This window comes from Penaeus vannamei, chromosome 34 (assembly GCF_042767895.1).
Source record: "Penaeus vannamei isolate JL-2024 chromosome 34, ASM4276789v1, whole genome shotgun sequence".
Lineage (NCBI taxonomy): Eukaryota > Metazoa > Arthropoda > Malacostraca > Decapoda > Penaeidae > Penaeus > Penaeus vannamei.
In genome coordinates this window covers 2,548,400-2,563,399 of record NC_091582.1, presented here as the reverse complement: position 1 = coordinate 2,563,399, position 15,000 = coordinate 2,548,400, and the positions used below count along the sequence as shown (strand labels likewise).

General features: G+C 34.3%; 1 protein-coding gene across 4 annotated transcripts in view; it reads right to left on the bottom strand.

The window, feature by feature from the left end:
- The window catches only part of pug (pug C-1-tetrahydrofolate synthase, cytoplasmic), a 17,915-nt gene that overhangs the window by 2,594 nt on the left and 321 nt on the right, over nt 1-15,000 (bottom strand). The window contains exons 1-22 of one of the 4 annotated variants that reach the window (XM_027372217.2): nt 14,997-15,000; nt 12,939-12,989; nt 12,630-12,714; nt 10,765-10,878; nt 10,374-10,510; nt 10,100-10,195; nt 9,568-9,709; nt 9,239-9,350; nt 8,997-9,058; nt 8,501-8,664; nt 7,618-7,791; nt 6,144-6,280; nt 4,893-5,107; nt 4,632-4,749; nt 4,228-4,445; nt 3,837-3,992; nt 3,419-3,622; nt 3,115-3,218; nt 2,779-2,937; nt 2,212-2,338; nt 1,724-1,876; nt 1-25 (exon numbers count right to left, since the gene is read on the bottom strand). The exon at nt 1-25 is cut by the window's left edge and continues 73 nt beyond it; the exon at nt 14,997-15,000 is cut by the window's right edge and continues 139 nt beyond it. In XM_027372217.2, coding sequence (XP_027228018.1) covers nt 1-25; nt 1,724-1,876; nt 2,212-2,338; nt 2,779-2,937; nt 3,115-3,218; nt 3,419-3,622; nt 3,837-3,992; nt 4,228-4,445; nt 4,632-4,749; nt 4,893-5,107; nt 6,144-6,280; nt 7,618-7,791; nt 8,501-8,664; nt 8,997-9,058; nt 9,239-9,350; nt 9,568-9,709; nt 10,100-10,195; nt 10,374-10,510; nt 10,765-10,878; nt 12,630-12,714; nt 12,939-12,989; nt 14,997-15,000 — 2,757 coding nt within the window. The remainder of the gene's footprint in view (nt 26-1,723; nt 1,877-2,211; nt 2,339-2,778; nt 2,938-3,114; nt 3,219-3,418; nt 3,623-3,836; nt 3,993-4,227; nt 4,446-4,631; nt 4,750-4,892; nt 5,108-6,143; nt 6,281-7,617; nt 7,792-8,500; nt 8,665-8,996; nt 9,059-9,238; nt 9,351-9,567; nt 9,710-10,099; nt 10,196-10,373; nt 10,511-10,764; nt 10,879-12,629; nt 12,715-12,938; nt 12,990-14,996) is intronic. The other 3 variants (XM_070113624.1, XM_027372216.2, XM_027372218.2) reach the window with 3 other exon arrangements.

Below are 15,000 nucleotides of genomic sequence, written 5' to 3'. Positions count from 1 at the left end.
GACGTGGGACTTGCCCAGACTCCTTCTATGAAGTGACACACTCATGATCATGCATGGACTTTTTTTTTTTTCCTCTCTCTAAATTCTACATGCTAATGTCAGGGATAAGGCACACAACAACCTAGGTTGAGAATACTGTGGACTACTAAGGAGAAAACTATGATATAAAACAACCCATGAGTGGATATACCAAAGAAAAATTGTTGAGGCCTAGGTTGCTTATAATGTAGTTACAATTTAACTTGCAAGATTAAAAAGGAGGCAACTTATATATAAAAAATTCATATATATATATATATATATATATATATATATATATATATATATATATATATATATACATTCATGATATATGACATATATATATGACATATATGTATGACATATATATATATATGATATATATATATATATATACATGATATATATATCAATCATATATACAATATATATATAATATATATATATGCATTATACATAATTATTTATATATATATATATATATATATATATATATATATATATATGTATTATACATAATTATTTATATATATATATATATATATATATATATATATATATATATATATATATATATATATTAAAATATGTATATATATATGTATATATATATGTATATATACATATATATATATATATATATATATATATATATATATAATATATATATTTATACATATATATATATATTTATATATATATATATATATGTATAATACATATATATTTATATGTATATGTATATATATATATATATTTATGTATGTATATATATATGTATATATATATGTATATATACATATATATATATATATATATATATATATATATATATATACATATATATGTATATATACATATATATATATATATATATATATATATATATATATATATATATATATGTATATATGTATATATGTATATATGTATGTATATATATATATATATATATATATATATATATATATATATATATATATATATATATGTGGTTAATCTACATCTACTCCTGATAACAATTAAGTGACTCAAAAATACTCTTTCTCTCCTAGTCAAAAGTTACTGATTTTCATTTCCTCCACAAATCTAGCAGTACTATGTTGAACCATGTTAGAATGAAAGACAGGTTAAAAACCCAGAACAATTAGCATTCAAAGAGTCATATACGATCAACTTCAGTCACAACACAAAATTCTTCCTCCCACCAAAGCAACAGGTTTGTGAAACTTCCCCTTTGCATGGCATCTAATGATCTATAATGAATAATCACCTGTCTTACTTTTAATAGCTAACAAATAATCAAATTGTCAATTCTTTTTCTTACATTCTTTTTTTTTTTAGTCAAAGAAATAACTATAAAAAATACTGATCAATTGTTTTTCTTTCTTCCCTTTTTATTACTACTCTTTTAGCTTCATCACCTCTAAGTCTGGTAGAAGGAAGCATGGGAAATATTCTGGCATGTAATACAATACCCAAAAACATACCGTCCAACACAATACGTCAGTATCCTCAACTTTTAAATTCACCAAAAAATGAAAAATCCATGCAACTAAGAATAATAATACAAAGAGGTCTAATAATGTATTCATATTTCACTTCAATCAGGAAAATCAAGATCATAAAAGATCACTAGCAATAGGGGATGAAAAACCATGCATATAAAATATTTTTTAATGCCCACACCCTTCATCCTTACCGTGCCAATGAGAGGATAGAGGAATCCAGCTCCAACTGAAGCACGGACGTCCCTCACAGGGATGGTAAAGCCCTTTGGAGCTCCCTTTAAGCTTGGGTCTGATGTCAAGGAGAGGTGGGTCTTGGCCATGCAGATTGGGAGGTCATTGAAGCCCTGGAAAAATATGTCAATAAGAAACATTTTCTATTGGACTTCAGGTAATCCAATGCTTCCTGGAATTCAACACTTCTCAAACCATCACTTTGGCATTTTGGTTCTTGAATCATATGCGCACACCCCCACACAGAGGGTGAGGAGGCACAAAAAGCACAAATAAAAAATCTCAAAAAGAAAAGAACAAGATGTATCCCATAATAATAAAATTAAAAGGAAAAGAAGATGTAGAAGGAAATAAGTAAAATGGGGAAAGAAAAGAATAAATAAATAAATAAGTAAATATATAAATGAATAAACAAATAAATAAAGTAAGAAAGAAAAGAAAATCTTACCTGTTTCCTGTAACGATTAATTTGTTCTTGTGCTTCAGGTTTAATCTCAACATCATCTGCACCGTAAATCTTCTGAGCAATGGTCCTGATTTTGTCTTCAATTGGCAGCTTTAAGTCATATAGGAACCTATAAGAATAAAGACAAAGTAAGCATAAATAAACAATGCCCAACAACACAAACCTTATACATGATGGGTTTAAATCAAAGGCAGTATACAATATTGTGTATGACAAAGTTCTCATAACATGTGCTGTCAAACAATTTATCAATCCTGGCATATGGATCCCAAGTGAAAAATAAACCATAGAATATAAAGGTGCAAGAACTGTAGATATATGGCAATCCATGCATGAATCAACATGAGCTAGAAATTGAAATCTGTACGGTGACCTAAAACAAGATATCAATAATGTGGCACTAACTATAAAGAGAATACATTAGCATACAAACACATACAAAGTATAGAGAAGTACAGTTATTTTCCAAGACATCTATAGGTACCAAGAAGCAAAGCAAAGCATTCTTAATACTTCTTTCAAATCATCATTCCATCGTTAATGCCTTACTTGAAGTCTGAGGGTTGGCTGGAAGCTTTAGCAACAGCTTCTGCAAGCTGAACAGCACCTGAGCCTCCCTTGGCCCAGTGGCTGCAAATGACTGCATCAGAGGCGCCTGCTTCAAGTGCCAGTTTCTTGATCAATCCAAGTTCTGCCTCTGTGTCAGAGCTAATGAGAAAGATAGGCTAACTGATTAAACAAATAATAATAATATTCTAAAAAGTCTGATCATTATTTTCAAAATATAAGATCTTATACATCATAACTGAAGCAGTTCAAAACTTCTCAAAACAACAACAATGAAAAAAACAGTAACTATGTAAAAAGAAACCTTAGATAACATACGCAAAGGCATTGATTGCAACAACTACTGGAACGCCAAACAAGCGACCATTCTCAATCTGCTTGCCTAAGTTGCTGAAGCCCTTTTCAACAAGCTCCAAGTTTTCCTGTGGAAACAAAGTTCATACTAGAGTGTGCCATGCTTTGAATAGTAGAGCAGTAAGAGAAAGGTGAAGGAAAAAAAGGAGAAAAAAATATATATTCCAAAGAACATTATTTTATGATTCTTTCATGAAAAAATATTTCTCCTTCAATGACACATACAGAAGAAAATAAAAAGGAGAGGAGAAAAGGAGAAAAAACTAACATCTGTATAAGCTGCAGGAAGTGGGACTCCAGGGGAGACTGTTGGACCTCCGCCATGCATCTTGAGTGCTCGCACGGTTGCCACCAAAACTACAGCATTTGGCACCAAGCCAGAGTAACGACACTTGATATTGAAGAACTTCTCCATGCCAATGTCAGCACCAAAACCAGCCTCAGTGACAACAACTCCATCACTTCCAACAAGCTGTGGTTTCAAAACAGACCATATGATTGTCAGGTTCATCAACAGGTGTTGCAATACATTAAAACTACAGGATCAGCAACATCAAAAGAAGATATACATAAGCAGGAACTAGTATAGATAGTTAAGGTAAAATAAATTATTAAAATTCCCAGAAGACAGCATTAACAACAACAGCAAAAAACAACAGTAATAACAAAAGATAAAGCCCTCAAACCTTGAGTGCAATCTTGTCAGCCAGGATGGATGAATTCCCATGTGCAATGTTGGCAAAAGGTCCTGCATGGACAAACACTGGCGTTCCCTCCAGAGTCTGCATAAGGTTTGGTCGAATGGCGTCTTTCATTAGGACAGTCAATGCTCCACTTGCACCCTGTGGAGAGGAACAGGTGAAAAAATATAGTAATTTCTACAATGATGAGTAAAATGAAGTAAATGTGTAAAAGATGAAGAAAACAAAGTAAATATATCCCATTCATACATCTATAAAACATGAATAATACTAACAAATAGCAAAAGTTAGTTCTGTCCTTTCTTCTATATCCACAATATACTAGTTGTGTTAATACTGCCACCACCACCACCCTAACAAATCCAATAGTCCCTACAAGATCCTCAGCTGTGACAGGGTTCCCAGAAGTGTCTGAAGCCACAACCATCTTGCCGAGCCGCTCCCTCATGTCAGCCAGAGAGGTGGTCAGGGCCAGAACAGCCATAATTTCACTGGCCACACTGATGTCAAACTGGCACTCACGTGTCTTATCCTTCTCAGTTGGGCTCTGGCCAATTGTTATCTTACGCAAAAACCTATCATTCGTGTCCAAGACTAGAAATCAAATGTAAAAAAGAATAAGAAAAAAATCCATCTACATCTACATATATACAAACTAGATTACTTTTAAAGTAATTATCTCTCAAAATGTGTATAATTTACAAATACATCAACACCAAAATTTTCCAAGTTTAACATCCATTGAAAATTTAGTCATTTCTATGTCTACCAAAGACAAACCTCTCTGCCATGTGATGGTAGCTGGGTCAATATTCAGGCGCACAAACTTTGTGATTTCCTCCTCTGTCAGTTTGTCTGGGTTGGTTTCAACAATGCCGAGCTTCTTCAGGCGATTCAGCTGTGTGATAAATATTGAGTAGTTTTTGCTTCTCAAACTACAAATGAAAAACTTTCAATATTTTAGCAAATCATAAAGATGCCAAGATAGAGAGAGAGAAAAAAAAAAAAACAATATCTTAGAGATGAACATCAAATATATACCTGGATCTTGGAAAACTCCCTCCCAGTTTTCAGCTTTGGAACAAGGCGGTTGTAGAGAGCCTGATCCGTCTGTGTGGACTCGTGGAACATTCTGGCATCAATCTGGGCAGCTAGAAGGTTATTGGCTGCTGTGATTGCATGGATGTCACCAGTCAGGTGGAGGTTGAACTCGTCCATTGGAATCACCTGAGAGTAGCCTCCACCCGCAGCACCTCCTGAAATACAATTGCGGAATGGTTGATGGTTTGAAGGACTTTGTTTATTAAAAGTTTTTATGACCTCTTACATTGATCTTGTGTAAAAAAGAAGAAAAATAAAAGACATGAAAAGAAAAGAAAAGAAAGGAAGGGAGAGAAAAAAGGAGGTAAGAGAAATGGAAAGTAAGCTAAAAAGAGAAGGAAATAGGTCATATCAAATAGATTTAATATTTACATATCTTCTTTACCGAAAATCTGATTTATTTTCAGAATTAATATCACCTGATTAACCCCTATGATCCAGATGACATTACAGTTCTGTCATGGAAAAATCTGGGTAGAGGGCCATGTGACGCAAACTTGCCATCATGAGCAAAGGCCAGGGTGACAGAAAAGACTTGCCGCGAGTACACAAACCTCTTGGAGTGTGATTTGACTCATTTGGCCCTTAGAAGGGGGCATTAGCATTATTCCCATCAATAAACGAATGTGGTATGTAATGTGCACAAGCCATGACTGGAAGAGTACCGGATCCATACTGTGCACCATATTCCTGGTTGCTGTGACAGGCAGCAACAGTTGTATTACAGAAAATTGAAAATTACGGAAAAATAAATATGACACTGTGTAGGGAAAATAAATTATTACCATCTGGATAGGGCAAATCAAAAGGCAAATATGGACATTGGATAATGGCAAAAAAGCTAAAAAAGTTTACACAAAATAACTTTGCAAAGAGTCTTGTCACCGCTCATGGGTGTTTGCCCATGCCCAGCCAATGGCTGCATGCCTGGGATGTTGGCTAATTTTGCAACCCACAGCCCATATTTTCAGCACAGTGATTTCCATGACACAACCGGACCCAATGGGCTAACAATTGGATACAGCAAATACACTTCTATTATTGCTCTCTATGCCCTAAACATCATGCTAAAAATATATCTTCCTCTTTTTCAAAAATGAAAAATATAAAAAAATTCTTAACTAAAAAGACAAATCTGAAGAAATGAAAAACAATTCCCACTTGCTCAGAGACCTGTAATACTACACAAACCTTTAATGCCGAAAGTGGGTCCCTGGGAAGGCTGGCGGACACATGCAAACACATTCTTCTTTAGATGTGCACCGAGTGCTTGAGCCAGACCAATGGTGGTTGTGCTCTTCCCCTCTCCCAATGGAGTTGGAGTAATGCTAAAATAAAACACAAGGTAAATATACTCTTCTTGTTAAATTACATATAAATATAAATGCTCCATATAACAAATATAAATGCTGAGAAAAAGAGACATTTCAAAAGACTTACCAAAAAATTACAAATGAATCTTTTTCATTATCTATTGATATAATGGGGAAAAAAAAAATAAATAAATAAATAAAAATTAAAATAATATTTTCTGTATCGCAGATATATACAGTTCCATAGGGTTTTATTCAAGGGGGATGTCTGGTATTTCTCAGGCTGTTCCTCATTTAGGAAAAATCTGGGTTGTATATATTTTTAACAACTTTGGACCTTGCAAAGCCCCCCTTATTTTTTTAAATCATTATTAGTATTTTTTTTTTATGGTGTGTGTGTGGGGGGGAGGGGGGGGAGGAAGTATCACATGGGAGGTATCCCCAGGAAACCATGAATTTCAGCGTTTCTTTGGAAAAATGGTCACTGCATTGTATTTAATTGAAGAATTGTATACTATAGATGCTATTTCTTGGTAATTCTGAATATATTTCTTGTTCCAGGAACTTTTATTTTCCCTAGTTCAAAGATACAGCTGATTACAAGCTACTCAGCCTGTCTGTGGCATTGATTGCTACTCAACTCTTCAACTGTCTGGGCAATCATGTATCATGAACTTACCATGCATAAATAAACTATGAATATATTTCTTGTAAATGCATGTAATTTCATCAAACAGTAATAGAAATCCAAAGAGAATGATAAATCAGAGAAAAATGCAGAATTTTCAAAGCTTATATCTCAACAAGTCTTTAATTTTCCATGCTGACAACCCCAGGAAGCAAATTTTGAAATTTGGGGATGGGTCTTATTTATATGAAAAATATTCTCTACCTCCTGAAATTGAAGATAGAATGATGGACAGGCACTACAGTAAAACTACTGAATAAAATGTGGCCAGTCCCATCCTCAATGATGAAAGATGATCCTTTGCTTGTATGCAAAAAAATAAGCTTTATAGCTATCACCACTGTTTCATGTTTTCTTATTTTTCTCTTAGAGTCATACTCTTTTAATTTAGGGGGGGAAAAAGGGGGAAAAAAGGGGAAAAAAAAAAAAAGACTAGAAATATCGAATAACTTAGGATAAACGGGTATTAGCTCTAAGTCATTACCCCCCCCCAAAAAAAAAAAAAAAAAAAATATATATATCTATTAACCTGATGATTCCCTTAACCATTCATTCCTAATACCTTGAAAATAAAATATGCCGAAAAGAAAAGAAAAGAAGCGAAAAAAACAAAGAAAAGAAAGAAGAATGATGAAAAAATATGAAGCAGTGCATGTTTACTCACCCTGCAACAACAACATAGCGACCATCCTGCTGTGATGCAAGGCGTTGCAACACAGACAGGGACACTTTTGCTTTCTTCTTGCCATACATGTCAACCTCAGAAGGCAGAAGACCAATCTCATCTGCAAGCTCTGCAACGTCCTTGGGTGTCTGGGCACGAGCAATCTCTATGTCACTGGAAATGAAGTTGTACTGTGATACTGTTGACTTATTTTTTGTCTTTTATGTACAATATACATCTCTTTAATCTGATTCACCCACAAAGTCAAATGATGCTTGATCAAGTGTATTTCCATATTCAATACCCAATTGAAGTTAAATTAATTAAGCATATATTCATTACGCAAAAACTGGCAAGCATTTTTTTTTTCTTGGTCAAAGGAGGGAGTGAGTGTGAGGAAGCTATTCTGGTGAGCTTCCTCCAGGTACAACACCTCCAAACACTTGCTCTTTCACCTCTCTATCTCCCAATAATAATCATAATAAATGTTAAAAGGCTAACAAGAATTCTTGTAATGCATTGCTTGTACACCCACAGCAAGATGCCTTGTTTTCTTGCATAGTCCCCACACAATTAATATGAATGAAGTGAGTATAAAATGAGAATTCTTCCTTCTTATAAACAAGGATATATCCCTTGTACCCCCAGAGCACTGTAAACACTCATGTTTAACATATTTGTCTCACAGTTTAGTAATCTCTTTTAGCTATCTATGTATACATAGTTGACATTTTTATTACATGAATAAAAAGGATTACATATCTTCATTACATGTGCTTTTCATTTACAAACAGAGTGTAAGATTCCTAAAGCAGAGGTCAACTTCATGGAGCCATCCTGTTCCTACAAATGATAAATTCAGACATTTAGAAGACAAGCTAACCTGGGAACCTTTTCCAAAGGTTCAAGAGGCAAGTATCTAATCTTCCAATCATGGACACGCATCTGAGCAGCTGCCTTCTGCGCAGATATGACTGTATTCTGCATGAGCATAGCAACAGTCATGGGTCCTACACCACCAGGCACAGGTGTGATGACAGATGCTACCTGTTGACAAACAAGCACATGTAAAAAAATGTTGATAATTTAGATACATATGTAATATCATAAAATGAAAATCTAACTTTCTTGGTTAAATGATTAAATACAAAAAATATAATATCATATAGCTAATGAATAGCATCCATGTTGAACAAATTGTAAATAAACAGGAAAAAACAAGAAAACATACAGATATCCCAACAGCATAAATTTTTTCACTATACTGCTTCTTCAGAAGAAGCAGTACTACAAAATGGCCATTGTTTTATTTGCGTGTTTTCTTGTTCTTTCTTTTGATAACTAAATTTCATTATAAAATGAAAGCTGATTTTACAAACCTTTGAGGCTTCAGCATAAGCCACATCTCCTACAAGACGGCTTCCTGATTTCTTGGTGGCATCTGTAATCAGAAGGGGGGGGGGCAAATTAACTTTTCTCGGGTATAACAAAATCCTTCTTAAAGCAATACAACTACTAAATCTTTTAACAAGTACATATGCAAACATAATTCATGATTACTGCATCATACATACTTAATTAAAGAAAACCATTCTAGTTTTCCTATCCATCAAAACCTTACCTGGAATAGCATTAATGCCACAGTCAATGACCACAGCCCCTGGCTTAACCCAGGAGCCTTTCACGAACTCAGGTCTTCCAATACCTACTACCAAGATGTCAGCAGTTCGCACCTACAGAACAATGGTTGATTATCATTAAATCCTAAGATTGTGAAGTGATTATGATAAGAATGAGAACAAACTTATAAGCTATTCTCTATATTGTATCACTGCATCTAAACTAAAAATAAATTCAGAATCAGAACATGAAGATAAAAGAAAGAAATGAAAAAAAGAAAGAAATGAAAAAAGCCAAAAAGATATTACTGTTAGCAAGCACAATACTCACCGTTCCTTCCAAGTCTGCTGTGCGAGAATGGCAGGTGGTGACAGTCGCGTGATGCCACTTTAGTAGCTCAGCCATGGGTGTGCCGACAATCTTACTGCGGCCCAAAACGACTGCACTTGCTCCCTGAATCTTGGCACCCGATCTAATGTAAGGGAGCTTGTTTTTATGCCTACTCTAAATCAAAAGCTTCAGGCTGAGTGGTATACATCCTCTGATAATGCACTGGTCAATTCATGGACCAGTTAACAAACTATGTATCTTTAATATATTATATACAAGACCCTTTATATTACAGATATCTTATGTAACATAAAATATTTGGAAATGATAACTGCTTAATGTTTTTGAAGAACTAAGTAAAGAAGCCAAAAATATTGTACAAAACAATCTGCTCTTCAACTACTGTAAGCATGAAGTATGTTCATAATAAACTCTCAAAATACAAAACAAGCAATACTATACCAGTGCAAGAGAAGATCTATAGAAAAGAGTGTATATACAATAATAACAAAAATCCATAATAGCAATTTACCTTCTGATGAGTTCCATGCAGCCATTGGGAGTGCATGGCAGGAACCCACCACTGAGCATGCCATGAGAAAGTTTGCCGGCACTTGCTGTTGTTAACCTGTAGAAAAGAGTGAGACTTTCATCAATAATGGGTATTATTTGTATTTGGAGACATGACATGGCAGACAAAATGAGAAAGACAGAAAAAGATTAAGGCAGACAAATAGAGAATTCAAAGAACAGGCAAAGAGAATTGCATCCTAGACAAAGCCAAAATAATGAAATGAGAGACTCACCCATCGACATCTTTATCAGGGGAAATGGTGTCCAAAACGAGGTCTGAATCTATTTCATTGTCTGATTCTAGGGGCATCTGGACAATCATGCCATGGATGTTTGGGTCATTGTTCAGCTTCTTAACCTCTTGGACAAGCTACAAGCATAAAAAGGAATTAAATGTAAAAGTAAAATGATACAAAACAAGATACTCATATTTATAAATAAGAGATATAGATAGGTAAAATAATGGTTTATCGAGGAGAGAAGGAGAAAATTATAAAAATAATGACAAAGAGACCATTTACAAAAGTATTCTACATGAAGTTATCAGTTCAAATATATTTCATGAACTGAAATAAAGACCAAGAAAAAAAAATATTGAAACAGAAAGTGACACACAATACCCACCTGTGACTGTGTAATTGATCGGGGAAATTGGATATGTTGGGCTCTAATTCCTATTTCCTCAGCTGCTCTTATCTTCATGCGGATGTACACATTACTGTCTTCACGTGCCCCAACCTATGTAATAATGAAGAAGAATAAAGTTAAACTATAAATAAAAATAAATAAATAAATATATAGAGAAAGAGATGGAGATAGAGAGGGACACAAAGAGACAAAACTAAATGAAACAGAAAAAAATGAGTATGCTCATATAATATACCTATAATAAGTATTTCAAAGTCCTATCACAACCAAATTTTCTAATTTGCTCATGATATTTACATTGTGGAGTCAAGTAATGCTATGACCATATACTCATTAGTGCAATGTCAACTAGTTTGTGTATTACTCAACACATTACAATGAAATAATCTATAATCATTAATGCATGCTATTCCATGTTTCTGAGTTTTTTGTAGACCAATCCTTTTAACATTATAATATATGTTTAACATTTTTCTAACAATCATTCATATGGCCATTTACAAAAATCTTTGTGGCTTGGATTTCTGACAGCTCCACGAGCTTTCATTCCTTGACATGACCTGATGATGTAACCCCAACTGTGCAGGGTTTGGTACCTTGAGAGTCCTAGAGGCAGTCCCCTGGCTGGGGACTTGGTGGGGCATAAGGTTCAGATATACTGTATAATGGCCACGGGTCCAGGGGAGTGAAGCTCACTAACCAGAAAGTATAGTTAAAGTGCATTGTACAAATACCACAGGGTAATAAGTGGGCAGAGCCTTCTGGTAGGGGAATGTATGATTGAACATACTCTATAAATACCACAGGGTAAAGAGTGTCAAGGTCCTTGGTTAGGAAATATATCATTGGAACATTGTGCAAATAACTTTTGGGGCCCAGGGGATGGAGACTACAAGCTCAAGAATTATGTTTATAAAAGCAGCATGTGTGGTCTAGGGTGTGGAGCACCATGTTCAGGCAAGGTTTATAGTGGCGAGTATTTATAAAGGTATTACCAAAAGTTGGGGTGGATTCCAAAAGACTTTTTCTAAAGCAGGCTCTTGGGCCTGTTCACTTTCACCGATTTTCATTTATTTTGTCCGGTGCTTCTGTATATCTATTCTACATTCTTTTTATTCCATCCTCTTTTGGCTTGCAATTTCCCCGGTAAGCATCATGCTCTCCTCTACTATCAGCACTATCAAATCAGAATTGTTAGCTGTATTTGTTTCTGCACCCATCAAAATCACTACATATGCACATCTGCAGTGCATCTACAATTTTCTTATTTTTCATTGGAAAATAGGCATGATGGTCTTTCACAAATGCCAAAAAGATTTTAAGCCAAGTAGGTGGCTGCAGAATATATTTTGCAATAATTCTTGTTATGGAATGCTCATATCAAAAAAAGAAAAAAATGAATAGCTTGTACAGCATTACCCTTTTCTTCCATATCACTACTCTTGCATGGTCTAACAACTAAATCAAGAAACTTCACTTATTACAAGTAAAAAAATAGATGCATAAAGTGGCTTTAAACTCATCTTAGCTTTTATTCTAAAAATATTAATCCTTGCCCTTGACATAGGGGGCCTCAAATGAAAGAGTCAATTAAGGGTGAAGCATTGTAATTTTCTATAAGATATCACAAACTGCAAATAAAGAATATATGTGTGATAAATAATAACCAGTCACTCATATTACACTTCAATCACATGCTTTGTCCACCTTGTGCAATATACAATTTAATGTTTTGAAGGATCTAATACATCTCCAATTACGTAATTTTCAGATACCGTAAGCAATGCTTAATCTATAAACTACTGTCCATCTCTTTAAAATGGTTTAAAATAACTCTTTACCTGTACAATTGCCAGTCCAGGTGCAAACTCTGGGAACTCCTTTTTGAGGTCAGCGACTTGCTCTTTCAACTTATTGCGGACATCTCTGCAAGGAGGTAAATCTTAATAATAAAGCTAAACTTTACAATATATTTATATATAAAAACTAGAATTCTGGAGTATAGCATTTAGTTTTACAAAACTGCTATCATTATGTCAACATCATGTCAACAACATCTAATTTTAAGATATCTTTAATACAAAATAACATTATGAATATGTAATACGACTATCATCAACATTAGTTAACATGGTAACTGAATCACTTACTGTGCCACCTCCTTCCCCGACAAAACAAGTGCTGCCTTTTCTTCAGCCATACTGAAATATAACAGTTATGAGTAAGATAGAATGAACTCAACTGAACCTACAAACTAAGTGAATCATGGACATTATATTCATATATATATTTTTTTCCTTGATCATCTTTATACTTTTTTATGTGTCAGAACAAGTCTAAAACAAAAAAGCTACTGACAACACAAAATAATGATTGGAAAGATAAATTCTCAAATAGGTTTTACAGCAGTTTAAATTGATCCTCAATACTATAAGAAAATGTCCACTTCTGAAATTTATCTCAACATATTTAACTCCTCTTCAGTTACATGTATATATAAACAAGAATTAATAAAACTAAAATACCCCTATTAGAAGAAGAGGTAGAGGAGACAATACCTAAGACAAAAAGCATGAGAATGAACAGAGAGAAAAAGTGCAATAAAGAAATACAAGAAAAGAAAGAAGGAAGAAAAAAATACTCAGTATACAGTAAATTGTGAATAACATACTATGAAAAAATCCCTCCCTATCTACATAAGACAGCTAAGAGATTAAAGCATAACCCTAACAGTTTATCAGAAGCTACAGTGCTGCCACAAAAAAAGAAAAGAAAAAAAAGAAAGGAAAAAAGCCCTCAAGCAAGTCTCCTAGACTCATCATTGCCAATTATGCTTTTAACAGAAGGACTGGCTGAAATTATACAAATCTCTACTTATCAAACTGTCCACCTTAAAATATTACGCCATTTGATAAGAACCTTCAAGAGAAACCAACAACAACACATCAACAATAAAACTGGGGTCGAAATAAGTCCCCAAACGAAGTCTTGACATCTTCAGAGGAGGCTTTGGAGGCACCACATGGCAACTGTCCCTGTGACCTTGACTGGTGGTCAGCAAGTCTGGCTCCCTTCACTCTATAGTCTTATTGGGCTTTTATGGAAGATAAGAGGAGGGAGAAGGGGAAGTAAGATGAGGGATGAAGGAGAAAGGGAGAGTGAGAGAGGATGGATGAGAGGGGTGGAAGATAAAATAGGAGAGATAAGAGAGATGGAGGAGGGGGGGGGAGGGAAGGGGAGAGGAGAAAATGGAGAAAAAGATGCAAAAGCACACAAAGAAAGAGAATGCAAAGGGGAAGAAAGAGAAGCGAGAAAGAAAGAAAGAAAAAAAAAAAACTAACATCATCCTTATCTGTCAAAAGAAAAGAAAAAAAAAAAAAAAAAAAAAAAATCCTCATCAAATATAATAAACCAAACCACACGAAATGAATGCAAAATATTAACATGGACCTCCATCAGCATCCCTCCTCGACCAATGAGATAGAAAGGAGAGAAATTCGGAGCAAAATGCGCTGAACACGCCTCCCTCCTCTGGCCTGTGATTGGCTGATCTTCCTCACACCACAGATGCTCAAGTGTTCATTCTGTTGCCAAGTGTACATGAATACCCTGATTCTCGGGATTTAATTCATGAATAGACATTAGGAATGGGGCTGTGTGTGATGGTGTATTCTGATCTTTTTAATCAGAAAATATCCGTGTAATCTTATTTGTTCTGGGGGTTTTGTTCTGAGATATAGAAGATAAAACATATCTGTAGTTTCAAGACAACACTTATCAAAGACCAACAAATCTGGAAATTAAATTGTTATAATGAATTCCAGTCTTTCCAAAAGAACCGAAAATAAACATGAAACAGAATCTACTTGTAAAAAAAATCTAAAATCAATAATTATTTCTCTCATTGCAACATTGCAAAAATCGAGAAGTGCAACGAACTGGAGGGAAATTTTTTAACACGTGTCACACGCATGGATGAGAAAAAAAGAAACCGGTTTGTCAAGTTTAAAAAAACGCCTCAGTATATATTTGCTGGAATAATACATATAAATCCTTCTATATATTAATACCATTACGGACATGAAAAAAATGTGTCATATCATAAACTAAAATAAAAACAGTTGGAAATACATACACCTACTAATAACTAACGCCTAACTACAAATAACCACACAAATACACTAATAAATCCCAAATCCCAAACGTACCTAA